Genomic DNA, 17,529 nt, shown 5'->3' with positions numbered 1-17,529 from the left:
CTTCTTCTTCCTTCTTCTCTTTCTTCTTCTTCCCTCCTTTCTTCTTCCTTCTTCCTTTCTTCTTTCTCCCTCCTCCCTACTCCCTCCTTCTTTTGTTTCTTCTTCTTCCTTCTTCTCTTTCTTCTTCTTCCTTCTTCTTCCTCCCTCCTCCCTCTTTCTTTCTTCCCTCCTCCCCCTCCTCCCCATCCCCCTTTTTCCTCCTCCCCCTCCCTCTCCCCTCCTCCCCTCCTCCTCCCCCTCCACCTCCTCCTCCTCCCCTCCTCCTCCTCCCCCCCTCCTCCTCCTCCCCCCCTCCTCCTCCTCCCCCCCTCCTCCTCCTCCCCCCCTCCTCCTCCTCCCCCCCTCCTCCCCCCTCCTCCTCCTCCCCTCCTCCTCCTCCCCCCCTCCTCCCCCCTCCTCCTCCTCCCCCCTCCTCCCCCCTCCTCCTCCTCCCCCCTCCTCCTCCTCCTACCCCCTCCTCCTCCTCCTACCCCCTCCTCCTCCTCCTCCCCCCTCCTCCTCCCCCCTCCTCCTCCTCCCCCCTCCTCCTCCTCCTCCTCCTCCTCCCCCCCCTCCTCCTCCTCCTCCCTCCATTCGTCTCCTTGAAGCTCTCACCTTCTCACACTGGGCTCTTGCATTTATACCCCCTCAGAGTCCTCAGAATTCCACTATCTGCACCTGGCAAAGACCATCCCCCCACCTCTGAATTGCATGAAGCTGTTACCAGCTGGCAAAGACCATGCCCTGCATGAGGCAATTATCAGCTGTGGACAAACTAAGGCAGCCCCACATCCCACACTTGGTATTAAAACAAAAACATATTTACATAACATAACTGAGTTTATAAAGAAACTAAAACATCCACTGTATATCCCCACATAGAAACACACATACACATAAATAAAAATAATTTTAGCCAGGTGGTGGAGGTGCATGCCTTTAATCCAGAGGCAGGGGGAATCTCTGAATGTGAGGCCAGCCTGGTCTACAGAGGGAGTTCCAGGACAGCTAGGGATACACAGAGAAACACTGTTTTAGGGGGGAAAAAAAAACAATTTTTAAAAAGCAAACAAAACACAAGGCTTATGGTCTCACTTGGCTTTCATTATTTTGTCCTGGCACCTGATTCTAGCAGAAGCATAAATATTAAGTATATGCTTCTGACTGATAGCCTAAATATTTTTTTTTACATTTATTGTGTGTTTGTGCACACAAGCAAGTGACACTGCTTGTGGAGGTCAGACTACAACCTTGAGGAAGTTGGCTCTCACCTGCAATCAAAGGTCATGTGAGTTTCAGGGCTCATACTCAGGCCATCAGTCTTGGCAGCAAGTGCCGTTCCCCAGCCATTTTATTGCCTCTGTGTCCGAATTTTGAAGCAACAGGAAATAATTGTATTCCTACATGCGGCCCATTTGACATTCATTAAAATTGGCAACTTTCCATAATGAATGCACAAAATAATTTTCTCTTTAAAGAATGCTTGTCTCCAGTCTTCCTTGCAGTGAAGAAAAGGCCTGAACACTGATGTAGCGACTGCATTGGCAGAATTTAATTCAAAACCATCACGTTGAAATGTTCCTGGAACTCCTCGGAATCCCCTCCGTGGAGGTTACACAGCCATTGAGCTCTCTTTGCCGGGGTCTTCTAAATCTTTTTTTTTTTTTTTTCTTAACTGTGTAGCCCAGGCTGACCTCTAACTCATAGTCCTTCTGCCTCTGCCTCCTTCAGCAAATCCTACTGGCTTTCGCCACCACAACTGGCTTCCTAAATCTTTAATGCGCTCAGAATAACGGTTTACAACCTTTTCTGCCAAATTTACTTTCAGTTTTGACCACTGAGTTTGAATTATGCCTATTGAAGATGGTTTTGTTTGTTTATTTGGATTGATTTGGTTTTCCAGGCAGGGTTTCTCTGTGTAGCCTTGATTGTCCTGGAACTTACTTTCTAGACCAGGCTGGCCTAGAACTCACAGAGATCCTCCTCTCTGCCTCCCCAGTGCTGGGATTCACAGTGTGTGCCCCCACACCTGGTGAGTAAATTTCTGTGAACAACTTTAGGATAACTTCTGTTGTTTTGTTTTGAGCCAGAGTCTTACTATACCTCCGACTATCCTCAAAGTCGCCATGTAGAGCTTACCCTCAGTCGCAGAGATCCACCTGCCTCTGCCTCCCCCATGCCAGGATAAATCTTGACAAGCAGCTGCATGAGGTAATCATGTAAAATCTTTAGTTCTTTATTTTTTTCTTTGTTCGTTTTTTGGCGATATTAAGAAAAGTTTTAATTCTAGGGTTTTGTGGGTTTTTTTTGTGTGGTTTTTTTTTTTTGAGTTTTTATTGATTTCATCCAGTCCCAGCTGAAATGAACATCTACAAATTAAACCCTAAACTCATTAGAGACTAAGGGAAAAGGAAGGCAGAGGGTAGATTCTAAATAAAAGCTTGGACCTTGATTGTGTTAAATTTCAAACCCTGCAACAAGCAGCTGAGGTGCCTATTTAGCATGTCAAAGTGGACCTGGCCTCCAGGCTCTCCCAGCATCCCTCAGTCCCTACCTGTTGCAGGGTATGGCTGCCATACCATGCTCCCTGCCTTGAACTCTCCAACCAGCCAAGGGGCTAGGCTGCCCTTCCCCCAAGGCTCTTCCCTATATAATCCAGATATTTTGGTTACCCATCCCTTTTGTAACTTTGGCTTCCTGGCTGCTGCACCTGGTTCCTCTCTTACCTTTCTTCCTTCTTCTCCCCTTCCCCCGACAAGGCTCAGCATCATGACCACTTTGGACTCTCCCAGATGTATCTGCCTCTGGCTATGTTCTCGCACATAGCTATAATAAACTTCCTCCTCCATCATACCTAGAAGCAGTCATGTCCTTTCCTTTCCTTTTTGTTTCCATTCAGATTTCACTTGACAAGTTTAGTTCATAGCTTATCCATGATTATATTAGCCTATGAACAAATCACCTTAATCCATTCAATTTTGTCATAAATATAATTTATGTTCATATGCCAAAGTACATCTGTATCACTATATTGCTCTGTGTACTGGTTAGTTTTTGTCAGTGTGACACAAACCTATACGTACCTGAGAACAGAGGATCATAATTAAGAAAATGCCTCCCTAAAACTGGCCTGTGGGCAAATCTGTGGAGCACTTTCTTGACCAGTGACTGAGGAAGGGCCTGACCCACTGTGGAAGGTTCCACTCTGGGCCGATAGGGGGGCAGCATATGAGAAGCCAAATGAAGCAAGCTAGGAAGGGCAAGCCAATAAGAATTCCTCCATGGCTTCTATTTCAGTTACTGCCTCAATGTGTCTGCCCTGTTCGAGTTCCCGTAACCTGGAAATATAAAAGGAAATCAACATGTTCTTCCCTGTGGTGGTTTGAAGGAGAATGGTACCCATAGGCTCATGTAGGTGAATTCACCAATTTTCCAGTTGGTGGAACTGTTCAGGAAGGATTAGGATTAGAGGGTGTGACTTTATTGGAGGAAGTGGACATTCAAAAGCCATTCCCATCCCAGTTAGCTCTCTCTGCCCCCTACTTTTGAGACCGGATGCAACCTCTCCATTACTGCTTCAGCACCATGACTGCCTGCCTGCTACCATGATCCCCACTATAATGGTTGTGGACTCTAACCCTCTGGAACTCTAAGTACCAACAAATGCTTTCTTATAGAAGTTGCCTTGGTCATGGCATTTTGTCACATCAATAGAAAAGTAACTGAGACACTCCCCAATTTATTTTTGATCTGTGTTTTATCACAATAGAAACCTAAGGTAGTCAGTCTATTACACTTCTTTGTCAAATAAAAATACATATTGCATAGACATCAGCTTTCTTTTGGCACCAAAGCCATGCATCTCCCTGATAGTGTGGTAGTTAGATTTGGTGTCATCACAATGAACTGGGTTCAATTTCCTGTCAGAAGAACCATGGCAACATTAAGCCACCCATTTGAGAAGTTTCAGCTTAAAACTGTGTAGTCCTTTTTATGTCTCATCAAGAAGGCTTTAACCAGTCACAGTGAGGTTACTCAAGAATCTTTTCCTTTTCTTCTAAGAGCTTAAGATAAAATGAAATGACTATTAATGGAGATTAAGATGAGCTGTGACGCTGATTGGACCAGACTTTCTATCTTCAACATCATGGAAAAATTAACCACTTTCTCAGAGCCCTGGAACCACACAACCAGTGTCGATGCTGGTGTCTTCCTCGATCACTCTCTGTCTTATTTTTTCAGACAGGGTTTCTCACTGAACTTGGAGCTTACTAATTCAGCTACGTTGGCTGGCTACTAAGCTCTAGGGATCTGCCTTTCTCTATCTCACTAGCCCCAGGATTACAGACGTGCATTGCCACACCTAGCTTTTCACACGAGTGTTGGAGATCTCAACTCAGGTCCTCAAGCTTGCAGAGCAATCACTTTACCAACCGAGCTATTTTCCCAGCCCCAAGAAAGCACCATCTGGGCAGGGGGTGTGGAGCACCTCCGGTGGCAGAGTTCTTGCCTAGCATGCAGGGAGCCCCGGGTTTCATTTCCAGTATTGCACAGATCAAGCATGAGAGTGCACAGCTGTAATCCCAGAAGGTGGGAGGTGGAAACAGGATCAGTGAAGTTCAAGGATGAGATGAAGTAGGTCGTGGCTACCTAGCAAGTGTAATGCCCATCTAGGATACAAGCGATCCTATCTTAAAGGGGAAAAAAAACCAAAACAAAAAAATGGCCGAGCATGGTGGCTCATGCCTTTAATTCCAGCATGCAAAGGGCAGAGACATGAGGATCTCTGTGAGTTCAAGGCCAGCCTGGTCTATATAATGAGTTCCAGGACGGCCAGGGCTACTTAGAAAGACACAGTATCAAACAAACGAACAGACCCAACTATTTATTGCCTGTGAGAAACATCCCTAATTGGCAGATTCACACAGGAACAATTATGAGTGGTGGAGCAATAAAAGTGGCCATCACCAGGTATTGTTTTCCGATTGCTGAGGAGACAGGGTAGGGAGGTCTCACTCTTTTCTCTTGCTTCTCATTGTTGGGAGTCACAAGGCATGGCAGATGATGAGTAATGAGTCATTTTCCCTCAGATCCATACAGGACAAAGTGCTATATGAAGCAAGGTTCTGTCTTGTCAGCTGGTGAATGCAAGCTTAGGCAATGACCTCTGTGAGGCTGAAATCTTTATGCAGGCTTTGCAGTGAGGGAGGATTTGGGAGCTGACCTTCCAATCATACCTGGCGACTTACCCACAGACCACAGCTAGCTAGCTGTTCGCTCACACAAACCTCACCTGCCAGTGCATGTGTGGGAAATTCACAAGTGGTGGCAGCTGTTCTACCAAATGCCCCGAGGAACTGAGACTGGGGAAGACAAGCAATGCCGTCTGAGAGGGAGCAGACACTGAGTGACCCTCCACGCCCTGCATCACATAAGCCTGAACCCGCCAATCTGTGTCTCAGTCACAGCCAGACTTCTATACCATATTGATTCTTAAGGTGGTTTTTGTGCTTGGCTGGTGAAGAGGAAAGACACTGAAACATGGAGAAGTAAATATGAAGGGGCCTATGATCCCCATAGCCAACAGGTTTGATATAAAGTTGTGGCAGGAGAGTCGAGTGGAACCTGTAAAGTATATGCTATATAAATTATGTATCAGTATAGAAAAGAAAACGAGTGATAATTCCGGGGGAGGGGAGCGTCACCCCAACTGAAGCTTCAGCGTACTGACAAGAGCACTGTGTACAAATGACATATAAAGACCCCCATATGCTGGTTAGTGGGGACTTGAGCCTCTGGCCTTTCTCCCCAGCTATTCAACTGTCTCTGCTTATAACCCTACCTGTGTGGACCTGTAAAATACCTTGTAGGGCGCCTTCTGGACTCGAATCTTTGCCTACAAATGAGCACAGCCCGTGTGCTTTCTTCATCTTTGCTTGATGTCAGCAGTGTCCATGAGTACCCTGGTAGTCCAGACCACATCAGTTCAAAAAATAGTGGTACAACTAAGTAGAACACAGGCATCCAAAGGTGTGTGGATTCTCAGGTATTACGGCATTTTGTAAGTGGCAACTTACAAGCACAGGTGACGCCGTAGTCTGAGTCATTCAGAGCCCTGTGAAGAACTTCCCTGGGCCTCAAAACTGCAGGAGAGGCATGGGACTATGGCACCAGTGACCAAAGTGTTGATGTCACAGGAAGCCACGGCACCTTCACCAGGTCCTGTAAGATACGGCTGTGGTAGATGTCAGCATACTACCAGAATCTGTTTGAAACACAAAGGGTTCCTTTCTTAAGGATGAGATGAAGTAGGTGTCGTGGCATGTAGCACTTTCTGTGGGTATGGGACCTAGATGAGACCTTCTTGAAGCCTCATGGTGGAAGCCCAAGTAGCACCAGGACTCTTTTCAGAATCTCTGAGGTCTATGTGTTCTAAAACTCTTCCCTAAAAATGATGGGACATTTAAAGGTAACATTTGGATTTACGGTTCTGGTGTCCAACCTCTTACAGTTGTCTAACGAGAGACCACACATCCCTTGAGTAAAGATGGTGCTAGGCCTTGTAACTTTGGTATGTGTAATCCTGCAGGCACCTGGTCTGAACTTTTGAATAGACACATTCCCAGAGCTGCAGAATAAGACCATAGTCCTCAAGGACAAGAATGGGTGAGGCTAAAGATTTTGTGGGTTGTTGGTTGGTTGGTCTTCATTGTTTTTGTTTTGTTTGTTTGTTTAAACAGTACTTCTTTTGTATATCCCTGGCTGTTCTGGAACTCACTGTGCAGACCAGGCTGGTCTCACACCCACTGAGGCCCTCCTGACTCTGCCTCCCTATCTTTGGCATTAAAGGTGTGCACCACCATACCAGGTTGACACTGAGTATCTTCATATCAGCTGCAGTCCCAAGTGCATGGGTTGGTAAGAAAATCATCCCTGGGTTCTACCTAGTAAAAATAGGTGATGCTGAATATTGGGGATCCTGGTAGCCATGCTCTAGAGCAAGAAGTAGCTGGAGACGGGGAGTGGGTTGAGTGAATGCAATACTTTATTCTACACACTGATAAGACTGCAATAGCATAGCCAATGTGGTCTAATATTATGTAGTAAAATAGTGGTTACATCTATTTTAATTACTATATAAACTAGTTATATAATATATACTACTCATGTACAAACTATGCTGTATCCCACAGATACACATATACACATGCATACACTGTATGTAGTAATACTATATTATACCAAGATACACAAATCTATTTGAATACAGCTATAAAAAGTCTCAACAAAATAATGCAAAACTACATCTAATATAAAAAACACATTCCATGCTTTAACCCAGAAAAGCAGTATTTTCACACTGTAAAGTCAGTGTGATGCCTGCCCATCTCCAGTGTGCGTTATCATGTGCCTTTCAATGAGAAATGAAGCAGTGGACTTCCTGCGTACCCAACAGTCTTCTTCTAAACGAGTTCTTTAGTATCTCTGAACGAAATGGAAAAATGAAGGTCTTCTGACATTTCCCACACTCAGACTTTTCCCCAGAGTTCTTCGATGCCTTTCAAAAAGAACTGTAAAAATTGAAAGCTTAACCACACTCCTTAGAGCTATAGGCTTTTTTCCCTTCTCAGTCCTTTTCATGTCTCTGAAGGAAAGTGCAAAATCGAATGCTTCCCCCACATTCTTATTCAGTGTTTCACCTGTGGGTATTCTTTTACATAACCTAAGAGCTGCTGCATCTGAAGCCTTCAGCATTTTTCTCATATAAATAGGGTTATTACCCAGTGGGGATCTTTTTGTGTCCTTGAAAAGAATCAAGACAACTTTTTTTATATTCCTTATAATCACTTTCTGATTCTTTACTGTCCAAGGAGTATTTTAGTTCCTTTGAAGACAAATGGGAATGTGATATTTACCACGTTTCTCCAGTACAAGTTCATTCCTCTGTACATTTGTACAGGCAATTGTAATAAGTGGTTCTCCATTGCTTTCATTAATAGGGATACTCTCCAGCATGAATTCTCTTACAGTCTTAAGGATAAAAGAAGTAGTAAAGGATTTACCACATTTTTTACATTCACATGGTTTCTTTCCTGTATGAGTTATTTGGTGTTCTAAATAAAAATATACCGGCACTGTGAAAGGCTTTTTGACATACCTCACATTAAAAGGTCCACTTCTGGTGTGCTTTATCATTTTTATTCAAAATATGTGAGAGAAAATAGGGCTTACCAGAATTTAAATTCATAAGACTGTCTAGCAATCAATTTCAACTGGAAGTGAGGGCTTCCCCACATGAGAGTCACAGGGTTTCTCCTCACCATGAGTTTGTTCACGTTCCCGAATGGAAGTGACCGACTGAAGGCCCGACCACACTGTTAGGGCTTTTCTCCACTGTGAATTCGTTCGTGTATTTGAAGAGAACTGGAAGCACTGAACCACTTCCCACACTGTTTACACGGATAGGACTTTTCCCCAGTGTGGGTTCGTTCATGTTTTCGAATGGAACTGAGACAGGTGAATGCTTTACCACATTGCTTACATGTGTAGGGCTTCTCCCTGTTATGAGTTCTTTCATGTATTTGAAGTGCAGTGGGAGAACTAAACCATTTGCTGCAGGGTTTGCATTCATAGGGCTTCTTTCCAGCATGCGATGTCTGATGTCTTCTGAACACACTGGAAAACGGAAACACTTCCTTACATACACTGCATTTAAAAGGCCCATTTCCAGTATGCTTTATCATGTGCGTTCGAACACTCGTGAGAGAGAAGAAGGCCTTACCACACTGTTTACACTCATAGGGCCTCTCCCCTGTGTGAGTTCGTTCATGTTTTCGAAAGGAACTGGAACAGCTGAAGGCTTTCCCACACTGTTTGCAATCGTAGGGCTTCTCTCCAGTGTGAGTTCTCTCATGCTTCCGAAGGGAACTAGAGCAGCTGAAGGTTTTATCACACTGTTTACATTCATAGGGCTTCTCCCCAGTGTGGCTTCTTTCATGGATTTGAACGTAACTGGGACAATTGAAGGCTTTCCCACACTGTTTACATTCATAGGGCTTCTCTCCTGTGTGAGTTCTTTCATGTTTTCGGATGGAACCAGAACAATTGAAGGCTTTCCCACACTGTTTACATACATAGGGCCTCTCTCCTGTGTGAGTTCTTTCATGTTTTCGAAAGGAACTGGAATGACTGAAAGCTTTACCACATTGCTTACATTCATAAGGTTTCTCTCCTGTGTGAGTTCTTAGATGTATTCTGAATTCACTGGGGAAATGAAAGCCTTTCCCACACAGCATACATTTATAAGGTTTACCTCCAGTGTCCATTATCACATGCCTTTGAATACTCGTAAGAGAAATGAAAGAGTTCCTATACTGTTTATACGGCTTCTCAGAATAATCTTCACTTTCATATAGGTTGTATCCAGAGTTGGTTATCATGTGCCTATTAAGGAATAAACAACATATGAAGACTTTTCCAGTCAAGTCACATTTACATGGTTTTATTCAACTGAGAACCTTTTTTTTTTTTTTTATTAAGATCTGGAATCTCACTATAAAAGTTTCCTCACACTGACTTTTATAATCTTTACTTTTACAGAATCTACCATATGACTTCTAAACAAAAACAGAAGCACATTATGGATGGTTGGTTTGCTGCTGATTTCCATTATTGTCTTGGACGTACAGTATAACCAGTATCAGAGAAGTCCAAGTGTCTTGGCATGTCTTAATTATTACAAAGTAATGGAAGATCTCTCTAAAACACGGCTTTCCCAAGTCTATAATCAAAACAGTGATGTTCAGAGAGTTTCTGAGTACCATGTGGAAGTCAATTACCTTGAACACACAGAATTCTGTTAAACTGGGGAGAGTGAGCAAGAGAGAGAATAAGCTAGTAATAAATGTTTAAAGTATGCTTCTCTGTTTGGTTTGTGTACCAAAGTTCACATGACAGGACATGCTAGGCTTCCCTCAAGGAACACCATGCCCTTTATGAATACAAATCACCTTAGACTTGTCTCAGGATCTTTGTCCTCATCCTCAGTGTTCTGGTCTTCCATCATGTTTTCTAAATATAGACCAAAGAAAAACAATATTAATTATGAACTTCAAAGAAATGAACAGAACTTTTGAGATTCACTGTACACTGAAAATCATGCCCATTTATTCATAAAACCAGTCCCTTTCCACATTTCCATTCTCAGGGTGTCTTTGTTTTGTTTTAAATAAGTAAAGAAATGTTGCCATTCTTACCTACAGAGGTCAGGTTCCTAAAGACTTCCTGCATCACATCGGTGTAGAGAGTCTTCTGGGAAGGATCCAGCAAAGCCCACTCTTCCCGGGTGAAGTTTACAGCCACATCGTCAAAGGCCACTGAGTTCTAAAATACCCCACAATGTGCGTTGGAGGCTGGGCAAGACTTACTCCATAGGAGTCTATACTGTGTGTGCACATGTTCCCATGCTTTTGTGATTTCCAATGTTCATGCCACAAGTTGGTCATCTGAAAGTTTACTTTCTAGTGTATTCAGTTGTCCACATACAGCTTGTTAATACCTAACTGAACTGAGACACCCAGGAAAGCAACAGCAGAGTAAAAACACCCTTCTCATCGGTATGTCGAGGGAGTAAGGTGTGTTTCTTGGTTATCCCTAATTTATCATTGTAAAGTATATCTCCAATGCATGTTACTAACTAAATTCTACCATCTGCTCTACAAAATGATGCTAATACTTGTACTGTGAGAGTTCTTATTGGAAGTGATTACTCACAAAGGTGGACCTTTGCTGTTGTATCAGGAGATCTGGGAGGAATCCCAAAATCCCAAGTGTTAGAGTGAGTAACAACAATTAAAATTCTGGGTGAAGAACTTATACGAACTGAAAACAGAAGGCAAAATTTCACATGGAAGTATAAGGCACTCAGAAGAATTTTGAGAAAGAACAGTAAGACTAATGCTTCCTAATGCCAAACTTGCCTCTTTAAGCAACAGCAATCAGCCAGGTGATGCTGGCACACACCTTAAATCCCAGCAGAGCCAGTAGAGGCAGGTGGATCTCTGAGTTCTAGACCAGCCTGGTCTACAGAGTGAGTTTCAGGACATAGTCCTAAAAGGCTACACAGAGAAATCCTGTCTCAAAAAACAAAAACAAAAATAAAAACAAAACAAACATACAAATAACCACCAGCAACAGCAATCAAGGTAACATAGTAATGACACAAAAACATCATTATATGATACAGAGTCCAGGCAAAATGAGGTCAGGAAAATGGCTTTGGTTGCTCCAAACAAAAGTCCATTCACAGAAACATGAAAGTACAAGCAGAACTCTCAGAAGCAACTTTGTTAGAAATCTGAATATTCACAAATTATATATCAACCATGTGAATGAGAACCTTAGATTTCTAAAAATGGTAAGAAAGCCTTGTACAGCGACTATTCATCCCTGTCTTAATTTGTCTCTGACACACTAACAGTCTTAAAGCCAGCAGCTTAGGAGTTCAGTGCTGGGGCAGAGTAGGTCTCATTTTTGCACTGAATAAACCAAAAGGCTATATCACCTGGGAAAACAGACTAATGCTTATATCCACAATGTATAAATACCGCCTAAACTCTGGAGGAAAAGGTTGCAGTGAAAATTTCTTTAAGAAATTAAAGTATTTAAAAGTAGCCTAGTATAATGTGAAACTGAGAAAGCTCCATGCATACCAAGAAACTTTATGGACAAAAAAACCCCAACCTGATTATGTGTTAAAGGAATGCCCTAGCATGCCCATCCCTTGATCCCCCACCAAAACAAAACAAAACTGAAAGAGGTGAGCTTCTGCTGTTTTTCCTAATTTTTCTGTTTTAGTTTATGACATTCACAGAAATATTTCAAATCCGGTTGAACAATAAAGGGCAATAAAACAAACTGACAACGCATAAGCAGTACAGTCTCTGCAAAAATATCTTGAAAATGGGGGCTGGAGAGATAGCTCTGCAGTTAAAAAGCACTTGTGGCTCTTGCAGAGGACCCAGGTTCAATTCCTAGAACCCACATGGCAGCTAAGAAAAAAAGAAAAGAAAAAAAAAATCTAAACTTCCAGTTCCAGGATTTGGGGGGGGAGGTGTTGGGGGGTTTTGAGACAGGGTTTCTCTGTGTAGTTTTCACTGCCTTGGAACTCAATCTACAGAGCAGGCTGGCCTCAAACCCACAGAGATCCTACTGTCTCTGCCTCCCAAGCACTGGGATTAAAGGCATGAGACACCACCACCCAGTTCTAAGATTTCTTTTTTTGAGGTTTATTTATTAATGTATACAGTGTTCTGCCTACATGTATGAATGCAGGCCAGAAGAGGGCACCAGATATCATTATGTGATGGTGATAGGCCACCATGTGGTTGCTGGGAATTGAACTCAGGACCTCTGGAAGAGCAGCTAGTGCTCTTAACCTCTGAGCAATCTCTCCAGTCCCCTAGTTCTAGCATTTCTGATGTCCACTTCTGGCCTCTGGCCTCATGCAGGCAGTACACAAACATACATGTAGTTAAAAAAATATTCATACACATAAAATTTTTTTTCTAAAGAGCTGGGCATGGTGGCACACACCTTTAGTCCCAGTATTCAGGAGACAGAGACAGTCAGATCCCTACATTTGAGGTCAGCCTGGTCTACAAAGTGAGTTTATGCTAGACAATGCTACATAGTGAGACCTTTAAAACAAATTTTTTAAAAAAGATTTATTTATTTATTTATTTATTATTCATACAGCATTCTGCCTGCATGTGGGCCAGCAGACCACAAGAGGGCACCAGATCTTATTGTAGATCTGGTTATGAGCCACCATGTGGATGGTGGGAATTGAACTCAGGACCTTTGGAAGAGCAGCCAGTGTTCGTAATCTCTGAGCCATCTCTCTAGCCCTTAAAAATGTTTTGATGTTTGGACAGTATTTTCACTACATAAACAGACACAATCTGCCTGGCAGCAGTGTAGCCTCCTTTAATCCCAGCAGAGGCAGGTGGATCTCTGGTCTACAGAGTGCTAGAAGAGCCGGGGCTACACAGAAAAACTCTGTCTCAAGAGAAAACAAAAACAAAAAACAGGACACATGGCCTCCTTCCTTCAATAAATAAGAACAGATAAGAGAGAATATGGAAAAAATGGTTTTTCAGATTAATGTTTTTCCCTAAAACAAACACCAAAACTAGGGAAACAATGGGGGAAAAAAATTGAGATCTTTGAGAAACCTTAGATACTACAGTCAATAAATGCTCTACTCACTAAAAGTAGAACTTTTTAAATGATATGTATAACATCTTTAATATGTGAAACATAAAACAGAAGGTCAAATTACATACGGGAAAACTTGTAGAAATGAAGTGAAAAGTGGATAAATTCATAATTACAGTCAGAAATACTGAAGTACTCCTCATGAGTAACTGACAGATCCAGTAGCCAGAAAAGCAGTAATGGCAACAGTGTTATTCAGCAACATTAACCAGAAGATTCACTGATATTTCTAGAACACTTCAATCAACAGCAGAACTGAATGACAGACCACACTCTGAGTGATCAAACACACCATCCCAAGCAAGTTCATAAAAAAGTATACTCCAAGAACAGGTAAGCATGAAGTAGCAATCAGTAATAGAAACTCCGTCACAAAACCTCCATACACCTGGAAATTAAATCACAAGTGCAAAATCACATGTGAATCAAAGAAGTCATCTGAAGGAACCTAGATAGTCAAAAGAAAAGACACTTATGTTTATCATATGAAAATCTGTGTCAAATAATACAAGCAGTATATAGGAAAAGGTTAAAGCATCACATTCACTTCCAGGAACTTCAGTGAGGAGCAAGGTTACCCTGTATCAACCCAGAGAAACTGAGGAGGCAGGCAACAACGAATTCACAATCAAACTGAATGAGGGGCTGGAGGGATGGCTTAGCAGTTCCAAATGCATGCTGGTCTTGTAGAAGACCCAAGTTCTATTTTTAGCACACAAATCAGGGCGCTCACAAGTGCCTGTGACTCTAGTTTCAGAGGATCTAAAACCTTCTGGCCACCACAGGCACTGTACTTGTGCACAAACTCACACATACACATAATCAAAAAAATATAAATTTGGGCTGGAGAGATGCTTCAGCAGTTAAGAGCACTGTCTGCTCTTCCAAAGGACCCAGGTTCAACTCACAGCACCAACATGGCAGCTCACAACTGTCTGTAGCCACAGATCCAGGGGACCGGACACCCTCACGCACACGCACACGCACACGCACACGCACACGCACACACACACACACTAGCAGGCAGAATACCAATGTAGACAAAATCAAAATAAATAAATCATTAAAGTAAATAAATAACTTTAAAATAAATGACACAGCTCTTGAGAACAAAGAAATGAGCTGCATGCGACCCTGCCTCAAGAAATAACATGATGGTTAGGCATGGTGTATGCATTTAATCCCACAGCAAGATCCAGGTCAGACAAGACTACATAGGGAGGCCATATCTCAAAAATAGATCGACATGGTTCAGCAGGTAAAGCAAATTTGCTCTATACCTGATGGTAAGAGTTCAACTTCTAACTTCCATAGCTGTCCTCAGACCTCCACGCCCACACCTTGGCATGGACACTGCACTGCCTGGTTTTGGGTCAACGTGACACAAGCTAGAGTCATCGGAGGGAAAGGAGCCTCAGTTGAGGAAATGCCTCCGTTTCTGATCCAGGTGTAAGGCATTTTTTCAATTAGTGATCAATGGGGGAGGGCCCTGCCCTTGGTGGGCGGTGCTATTCCTGGGCTGGTAGTAGGATTCTGTAAGAAAGGAGACTGAACAAGCCACGTGAAGCAAGCCAGTGAGCAGCACCCTTCCATGCGTCAGCTTCTGCTTCCAGGACCTGCCTTGTCTGTGTTCTCGTCCTGACTTCCTTCAGTGATACGCAGGGATGTGAAAGGGTGAGCAGAATAAACCCTTTCCATTCCAACCAGCTTTCTGATGGTGCTTTATCACAGCAGCTGAAACCCTAAATAAGGTACATGCATACATACTCACAATAAAAATAAATCAAATGAAACACTTGGGAGGCAAGAGGCTGGCAGATCTCTGTGAGTTTAAGGCCAGCCTGGTCTACAGAGTGAGTTCCAGAACAGCCAAGGCTACACAGAGAAACCCTGTCTAAAAAGAACATTTTACCTTATTCAACTCTGGGCACATTCCATACTTAATGAAAAGCTGAGGTTCAAATAAATGAGCAAATATTTCAAGGCAATGAATCTAGAAAAGGGCCAGTTGCGAAGAGACCTGTCAGGATCAAGGGTCAAATAAGGCCATTCTCTCACCCTAGTGCTGCTGACGGACTCAACAGTTACGCCACCTCAGGAGACACTGGACAGTGACTCAAGCCAAAAACTTTACTCTTCAGGTTTCTGTCCCACTGCACTGTAGTGGGGGTTTCTTTCTAATCCTTTGGGAGAAGGTTTCTGCCCAACAACTGAGAGACTCAGCGGCAGAAATACTGCTCTGCAGGCCCTCATTCACTAGCATCTAACTAAAACAATGATTCCCAGGAGTGGAACTAAGCTGAGGGGACATGATGTCCCTCAGAAAGACACACATGGTATACACTCACTTATAAGTGGATATCAGACATATAATATAGGATAAACATACTAAAATTTGTACACCTAAAGAAGCTAAGCAAGGAGGAGGACCCTGGGTAAGATGATCAATCTTCATTCAGAAAGGCAAATGGGATGGACATCAGAAGAAGGTGAAAATAAGGAACAACACAGGAGACTACCACAGAGGGCCTCTGAAAGGCTCTGCCCAGCAGGGTATCAAAGCAGATGCTGAGACCCATAGTCAATCTTTGGGCAGAGTGCAGGGAATCTTATGAAAGAAGGGGGAGATTGAAAGACCTGGAGAGGACAGGAGCACCACGAGGAGAGCAACGAGACCAAAAAAATCTGGGCACAGGGGTCCTTTCTGAAATACTCCAACCAAGGACCATGCGTGGAGATAACCTAGAACCCCTACACCGATGTCGCCCATGGCAGCTCAGTCTTCAAGAGGATCTCCTAGTAAGGGGAACAGGGGCTGTCTCTGACATGAACTCAGTGGCTGGCTCTTTGAGCACCTCTCCCTGAAGGGGGAGCAACCTTCCCAGGCCACAGAGGAAGACAATTCTGACAGTCCTGATGAGACCTGATAGGCTAGGGTCAGTGGACTTGGGGAGGGGCATAGGAGGAGATGAGGGAGGGAATGAGGGAAGGGGCTACAGCTGGGATACAAAGTGAATAAACTGTAATTAATAAAAATTAATTAATTAATCCCAGAAAAAAAAATAAACTGTTTAGGTGGGGCTACAGAAATGGCTCAGTGGTTGAGCATTTGCTGCTCTTGCAGGGAACTGGAATTCAGTTTCCAGTAGCCACTTTGGGGCAGTTCATAACTGCTTATATCTTTAGCTCCAAGGTATCTGCACCCTCTTCTGACCTCCACAGACAGATACATACACACAAACACATGAATACGCATACACACATATAAAAGCAGGATGAAAGCCTGGCATCTCTGACTTCACTGTCCACCTCCTTTATTTTGGTTCAACCTGTACATGTAATCATTCAAGTACTGTCCGTCTACCCCACTTCATCTTCAAGCCTGAAGGCACACTGATAAATCACGGTCCTTAATCTGCAGTCACAGGATTCGGGAAGAGCAGAGCTGCGCAGAAGTTAACTCCAATGAACCACCTAGTCCCCTCCAGGTCTCAATCAGACAATGATGGGCGGGCCACACTGGGCAGAAGGCTGCTGGTTAAGCTAGTTTCTGGTCTGGCCTTTCTCTATTTCAGCCTAAAGCTCCTGTCGAAAGAACTGGACTGGACGGTGTCCCCGGACCCTCATCTGTCCCTCTTCACTGTGCCCACACTGACGAAATCTCCACTCGGCTGTTCCCCACTGTCCATCTCTCTAACTGGCACACTGGGACCGGCGGTCGGAGAGTAGCTGCGGGTTTGCCCTGAAGGCTACTGAAGAGCCTAGGATTCGGGGGGCTCACTGTGAACCCCGGAAGCAGCCAGGATGAGGGGGAGTGGACTGAGACCCCGCTTCGCGCGCCTCAGCAAAGCTCAACCGTGGCTGAGCGGCGGGAGTCCGGGGTCGGCCGGGACGCCGCGGGGGCCGATGGGACGGTGTAGGGGACACGATGGGACGGTGTGGGGGACCCGATGGGACGCTGCGGGGGACCCGCCGCCCGGGCCACACAGGACCCGGGAGGACGGCGGCGGGATGGCGAGGCCGACTCCAGCTACGGAGGCCTTCCCCGCAGCCCGTCCTGGTCGGAGGAGGCCAGCGTCGGCGGAAAGCTCACCATGTCAGAATTTCCGTCCTCTGCGTCGTCTTCACCTCACAGGGACACTGACTACAGCAGAGCCACGGTTAAAAAATAAAAAATTAGTGAGCCGAAGAGACGGAAACCGAAGAAACAGACATGAACAGAGAAAAGAACCAAATACCGCGAGAGTAAAACAACCTGCCCCTCCGCTTCAC

General features: G+C 44.1%; 1 protein-coding gene across 2 annotated transcripts; it reads right to left on the bottom strand.

Annotated features, from left to right (window-relative positions):
* Nucleotides 1-7,002: 7,002 nt before the first annotated feature.
* LOC110541498 (zinc finger protein 709-like) lies at nt 7,003-17,529 on the bottom strand. Of its 2 annotated transcripts, XM_060363639.1 has the most exons (4): nt 17,351-17,529; nt 10,236-10,362; nt 9,990-10,050; nt 7,003-9,423 (listed from the first exon to the last, which is right to left on the bottom strand). In XM_060363639.1, exons 1-4 carry the CDS (start codon nt 17,351-17,353, stop codon nt 8,358-8,360), a joined length of 1,257 nt encoding a protein of 418 aa, XP_060219622.1. In that variant the 5' UTR covers nt 17,354-17,529; the 3' UTR covers nt 7,003-8,357. The 2 variants fall into 2 exon arrangements, with proteins under 2 accessions (XP_060219622.1, XP_060219623.1); XM_060363640.1 differs by lacking the exon at nt 10,236-10,362.

The sequence above is a fragment of the Meriones unguiculatus genome, chromosome 11 (genome assembly GCF_030254825.1).
Source record: "Meriones unguiculatus strain TT.TT164.6M chromosome 11, Bangor_MerUng_6.1, whole genome shotgun sequence".
Lineage (NCBI taxonomy): Eukaryota > Metazoa > Chordata > Mammalia > Rodentia > Muridae > Meriones > Meriones unguiculatus.
The sequence above is the reverse complement of the archived record's forward strand: the minus strand, read 5'-3'. Positions and strand labels throughout refer to the sequence as shown.

Coding starts and splice junctions, on each gene's coding strand:
- LOC110541498 (XM_060363639.1), bottom strand. Junction 10,051..10,235: donor TAGGAACCTGACCTCTGTAG/GTAAGAATGGCA, acceptor GTCTATATTTAG/AAAACATGATGGAAGACCAG. Junction 9,424..9,989: donor GATCCTGAGACAAGTCTAAG/GTGATTTGTATT, acceptor ATTCCTTAATAG/GCACATGATAACCAACTCTG.